Source organism: Cupressus sempervirens, chromosome 3 (genome assembly GCF_028749045.1).
Source record: "Cupressus sempervirens isolate cs-2001-9-10 chromosome 3, ASM2874904v1, whole genome shotgun sequence".
Lineage (NCBI taxonomy): Eukaryota > Viridiplantae > Streptophyta > Pinopsida > Cupressales > Cupressaceae > Cupressus > Cupressus sempervirens.
Genome location: NC_143120.1, coordinates 285690257 through 285696843, shown reverse-complemented (window position 1 = coordinate 285696843; position 6587 = coordinate 285690257). Strand labels below are relative to the sequence as shown.

Sequence of the window (6587 nt, the reverse complement as noted above, 5' to 3'; positions counted from 1 at the left end):
ACATATTTTATATTGTATTTTCTAAATATATTTCAGATTTGAATATTAATCTTAAAAAGCTTGTTGGAAACATTACATTAATGCAACTGTAAGCTAATCAAAGCATATAACTACTCAATCGCCAAGTATTTCTATTGTTTATCAGAACCATTATTTGTGTTCTTGGCATTGTGATACATCTACAAAACAAATTGTCTCAAAATATAATGTATTAGTTGTATTATCAGCTTACTCTATTGCATATATGTGACAAAATGTATTTTAGGCATTTTTTTCTGTAACTAATATGCTATTTACATCATTGTTGCATTTTAGACAATATTTACTGTGGCCATGGTTTATATCAATGCTCCTTTTCTTATGCTTTTCAGAGCTTTTGCAACATAACCACAAAAAGGAAAAGTCCTGTTTAGTATTTAAGTTTTTCCTTCAAGCCAATGATGATGCAGCATATTGTTAATTATAAGCTAAGTGGTTTAGGTTAGACTGTAAAGATTAAATTATTGCAGAACAGGACCAACCATTTCACAGTTGTCTTGCATAGAATATTCTTTGTTATGGATCACTTTCAAATTTAACAATCCTTAAATTTTCAAGTCCATGGCTTGATAAAATTTGCATCTTCCTTTTTCCCAATGCAAATATTTCAACTTTCTTAGAGGTGCTTTTATTCTTTATTGGTTCCCTTGCCTTGTGACATTTAGCAATGCATCTCAAATTGCAACAAGGACGTCTGAGAAGTGACTACTCATGAAAATTGGTCATCAGAGTATCTCACATGGTTAAGATGCCTACAAAAGTATAAATACCTAACTAAAGGTTAGGATAGAAGCTTAAATTACTGAACATGGTAGTCCTGACTCCTACTTTCATTTGTCGGGTTGCAATGAACTCAGAGATCCAACAAACAGGGAATGGAAGACATCCATCTGAGAAAGAGGAAGACAGGTAGAGATATCCATTGTACCACCACCATCTCTGCCAGGAAACAATACCATCGGTCCAATTTCATTCATTGATGCAGCTTGCACATTCACTGGCCTCCCCCACCCATAATCAACCTCATACACAGGAAACCTTGGAGAACTAACAACATGCACAGTACACCTCTCTCTCATAGGATCCTTCTCAGGTTTCTTGCGATCCTTGTTCCTCCAATTAGATTCCTCCCATTTTATCATATTTATAAGACTTTCTTCTGTGCACTTGTTAACTGCTTCTTTTATGAGGCTGCATGCAAAGGACACTGTTTGGCTCAACAGTTCTCTAGCAGTTGAATTGGCAAATGTAATTTGTACGCAGTTGCCAAAATAAGCTGAAGACAAGGGAGGATTCGCTCGATTTCTGACATCCACTAGCAGAAGCATTGAGACAGGCCATTCATCTGGGATCTGTCGAGCTTTAACTATGCATCTCCAAAAATGAGCTGCAACTGTCACAAAAGAGCTAAAAGCTTGGTTTCCATTTTTCTCAGTCTGAGCCTTTTGCTTCTGAATCATCTCTTTACTACAATGAAATGTTCTGTATATCAAATCTTTAGCCTGATTACCCTTCTCAACAGGTCTGTTTACTTCATTAATTTTGTGCATCTGGTTAGAATCCAACAGTTTGGTTTCACTGCTTTCATTTTGATGGCCTGGCATCTGAGGCTGCAAATTTTGTGTTTCTCCATCTGTTTTGCAGCTTTTTCTCTGTGCTTCTTTGCTTTCATGGAAAGTGCATTTGCTGTCTGCTGCAGCAATATTGCTTGTATTGCTAATGATGTTGGAAAGTCTAAAGAAGTCTCTTTTGTGCTCAGGATATCTGGAAATGGGCACTCCTCTGCAACACTCAGCCCATGATTGCATGAAATGCCAATATGAGTTTCCATCTGCTACTATATGATGAAGACGAGTCCCAATGCAAATGCCACCCCCATTAAATGCTGTTACCTATATGCCATCTCAACATCTCAAATCTCCATTTAGAAAATAAGTAGAATTTATTTATTATTAAAGCTAAATAAAAATCCAAAGCTTGAGGGAGAGATCATTAATGTGGAACAAAATATCATTATTGATCACAATGCAATAATATAAATAGCTTTGAAATTTAGCTTCCTACTCTGCAAATAAATTGCCAAACATCACATGCATCAGTCAGACAACAAACACTAGCAGGAGAAATGGGAACCCAAATAGATGACGGGATGGATTGTGAAGGTACAAATAGCTGAGAATAGGCAAAAGAAACAGTGAATGCATCTCCAATGAACTGTAACATAAAAGTAGGAAAATAGAAAATCATAAAGCTATTTCACACAAGAATAAAAGGATATAGCTAGCTACAAGGGAGAATCTACAAGATATATCACCGTAATGATTAAATGCTAGTAGTAGGAAGAAAATGCTAAAACATCAACTTAGAGAGAGACTTTAGTTTTAGGAATTCTGAGAAGCATCTATAGGTGCCAAGTTAATCACAGACAGGTGAATAGATAATAAACATTTAAAGAATGAAGCTCACATCAGTATAAAGCAAGGTTGCATGGGTACTCGTACCCACACCCCTGGTACTCGTACCCACGTACCCAAGTACCGGGTACACGTATCCCACGTACCGGGTACTCGGTGGAGAGCATCATAGCTAAGGACCTTGATTAAGATTCTGATTTTTTTTTTTTTGGTTTTTTGTTTTTGTATTAGCTTGTTGTTTATCAAACTTAATTCAATACCAAATCAGTTTGAAACTTTGATACTCATTAACAATAAACTTTATCACTGTTCAAGTTAAAAGTTTATCATTTGCAATACGTCATTGTCATATGGTTTAGGATCTTCTTGTTCATGTTTAAAGTCTGCCTTCTTTGTTATGCATCTAAGCATTTATCATGTATTATTATTTCAAACATATGAAACTGAAAACAGTACATTACATTTGCAAACTTTATCACTGTTCTTGTTTTGAAAAACCATTGTCATGACTCATAAAATCAGATTTTTTTTAAATATAAAAGTGTAATTTTTAAGTAAGTTTGACATACCCAAGTACCTCCGTCCCCAATTATGAAAAATACTTTAAACATTCAACAATACCATATATATATATATATATATATATATATATATATTTGACTTATGGCTTATATTTTCAAATTTCTTGTTTTGAATGCTCAATGTCATGACTCATGACAGATATTTTGATTTTTATATTTTCTATAAAATATTAATTATATAGAAAAAATTAGGCTTACACACGTACCCCCGTCCCCTATTTTGAAAAATATGCGTACCCGTACCCGCTCCCGTACCCGTTCCCGTTCCCGTACCCACGTACCCATGCAACCTTGGTATAAAGTTATAAACCTGCAACAATGTGTGAAAACTTTCAGTAAGGGATCAAAACACAAAAACTTGTTAAAGAGTTTCAATTGCATTGGGAAAGAAGGAATAGCAGTCATGGAAAATTCAGCGGTTGTAAACATCACATCGCGTTTACATAATGCAGGTTAATCACTGAATTATTGTATTAATTGTTTCATTAAAAGCAATTAGGAAAGACAATTTGATTAGTTAATTATTACTTGGAGGATATTAAAATGGCTGTGATGGCAATGACTTATTAGTCTCTGTAATGTCCCCATTTCCAATGCCCTAGATTTTGCCCTAAATTTCAATATAAGTAGAGAAAGAAATGGAATAGTGTTAGTGATATCATTTACTAATCATGGAATAAGATAGATTGCGGTTTAGACATTACAATTATGTTAGGTAATCATTGAAACATGATCCATAAAACATATATTTCCCACTAGGGTAAGGAACATTTACTCAATCATATGATATAACTAATTTTATTAATGGAGTTCCTTAGAAAACATATAAGGCACCTCGAGCTTATTCCTTTCCATCAAGCCTAGGAGCATAGAATGACACCCACCATTTGGCCTCCCAGTCCCTAGTCCCTCTTGGATCACCACTACTTGATGCTAAATAGGTGCCCCTTGCATCCCTTATATCTATTTCGTCATAATGTGCATGAAAAATTACCTTAGGATCTTCCACAATAACCCATCCATGTCATGAAGTGCCATGAGGGTTCACACAAGGCATCTCGAGCCTATCCATCAAGTGAGCACAAAATGACACCCACGATTTGGCCTCCTAGTCCCTCTCTGGTCATACTACTTGAATGGACCTTACACTACATGCCTTCCTTGCATGTACCATATCCTCCCTCCATAATGGGATGGTTTGTTGGATGAAGTGTTAAGGAATCTCTTTATTCTTAATTATGCCTAACACTGTAGTAGCAATGATGAAACATATTGATATGTCAACTACTACCATTCCTACATGGAAAATTGAATAGCAAATTAATAAGATCAGAGTCTACACGTCATGCATCCGACCTTGTTTGCTGAATATTATTCATTCATTCAGACTCCTACTTGATCAATCTTCCTTCATTTGCAAATTATAACTGTCTTATATATTTGATCAGAACTCTTTGATTCTTTCCTCCCCATCATAATCTTCCATATTATTATTTCAATGTCTCAAGGAAAGAGATGTCCCTTGGTAGTGTTTTCTCTTTAGGAAGTAAATGTGCCTCTTTAGAACTATTTGTTTGTTCAGTTAATCACAGTACTTCTGACATCACATCATTTAAAGAATCATTACTAACTGAAAACACATTACTCCTCAAGATCGTATTCTTTCTTTGTATTGGCTTACTTCGTAAAAAATCACTTGCTTGTGTTTTCTAAGATCACCTCTTTTGGACTTGCCACCTTGATGCTTGTTGTACACAACTGTCTCTATAATTGACCAATAATTGTTCCTTTGTCTCTTTTCTCTAATACAATTTTCTTCTTAGATGCTTGACCATTCAATGTATATTAATCAATGACTGGTCGCTGCTATATAATCTGGATCACAAACCTGTCAGATATCAGATATATAAAGTTGGTGTCATATGTCATGCAGTCATTGTCATATACCAAAGGTTTATACTTTGAATGCTGGTCTAAGATTTTGTAATTCTTCATGAAGTAGTTATTTATATATTAGAAAAAAATTAATGATGATTGACTCTTCCTTTTTGGTTAGTGTTGGTCTGATCAGAAGCTTGTGAAGCATTATGGAGTAAGACAATTTTCTGAGTTTATGTAATGATGATGGATGTTGTATAGGTGGGGTCATTTTAGGAAGGATGTAATCTTGATGGGGCATGTCCTCTTAGATCGATGAGAGGTTATAATCTAGGAACAGGTTTTAGCTGATGGTGGTAACTTGCCAAGATGGAATCACACACATATGCGCTTAGATTCACGTAGCTAAGTTGCATAAGAATGCAATTTAGACTAAATAAGTAATATGGAGGGCTCGTGTCAACATCAAGTCATGAGCCAAACTTAGCACAAGAGTGTGCTTCTAGTTGATATGTACTTGCATTCTGGCATCCATCAAAATGAATCCTTGGCACAAGAGGCTCCAGTCTTCCGTGTCCCACCTATCCAGATTCTCAAAAGCCCATTTTGCCAGACAATCTGCTTCTCTATTCCATTCATAGAGAATATATATATATATATTCCAAAGAAGAGCACAGATTGAAGATTTGCTTTACCACCAAGGCTCAATGCCAGTTACCTCCATCAGCATATCAATTACAATCTGAGAGTCGGATTCACATGCAATCCTCTACCATCCAAGAGAACACCCTCTTTCTATAGCATGAAGAATAGCTATAGCCTCCATAAGGTTATTGGAGTGTTGCTCCTTATATGTACAGAAAAAGAACACAACACCTCCATCGCTGCCTGTACCAATATCACCAATTCTTGCATGCCCAATATTCTCCTGGAAGAACCATCATTACTACTTTTAAAAGTCCCTTGGGAGAAGGGAGCCACTTCTCCTCTCTATGGATGTTTTGCTTGGCCTGCCTCAATTCCTCCTGACAAAGGAACCCACACCACTGCCGACAAGATTCAAGTTCTTTACAAAACCAAATCACTAGAGTCCGCAGGAATAGAAAGATTACATTTTGCTGGAATAATTTCTTGGAGCCTATTTACAGTCTTATGCCACACAGGAACACCCACCTTTCTTGAATCTTGAAAGATTCCTTTGATTTCTTTCTAACCATAACTTACAGATGATGAAATTCAGGCCAAGAACCCAAGCAAGTTGTAGACAAGAGCCCTTAACTGGAAGCTGACCCAAACTTTCCCAAAACTCTACTAAGGAGGGGTCATGGAAACAAGCATAATTCCCTGCTCCCCACCACAGGTGTCATATCTCCCTTGAGCAAGAAGTCTGGAAGAAGATACGAGAAATACATTCTTCAATACTTTTACAGAGGTCACATCTAGGACCTCGAAAGCCTCTCTTCCATACATTCTCCCAGGCGAGGCACTTGGTTTGGGAAACCTGCCAAAGAAAAAAATTGTATTTAGGCCAATAGAAATTACTCCAAACCTGCTTCCACTAAGGCGCATGCCCCGACCATGCAATGACCATCCAACTCTAGGTAGCTATAGGCAACAAAAAATTTGTTTTTCAGATCCAAACCCCAAGCCAAAACATCCCTTTCCTTAAGAGCAC

The 6587-nt window shown here is 36.4% G+C and overlaps 1 protein-coding gene across 1 annotated transcript in view; it reads right to left on the bottom strand.

The window, feature by feature from the left end:
- Positions 1-475: 475 nt before the first annotated feature.
- The window catches only part of LOC149566070 (spermidine hydroxycinnamoyl transferase-like), an 86379-nt gene continuing 80267 nt past the window's right edge, over positions 476-6587 (bottom strand). The window contains exon 2 of the mRNA XM_089819504.1: positions 476-1931. Coding sequence (XP_089675630.1) covers positions 870-1931 — 1062 coding nt within the window. The 3' untranslated portion in view covers positions 476-869. The remainder of the gene's footprint in view (positions 1932-6587) is intronic.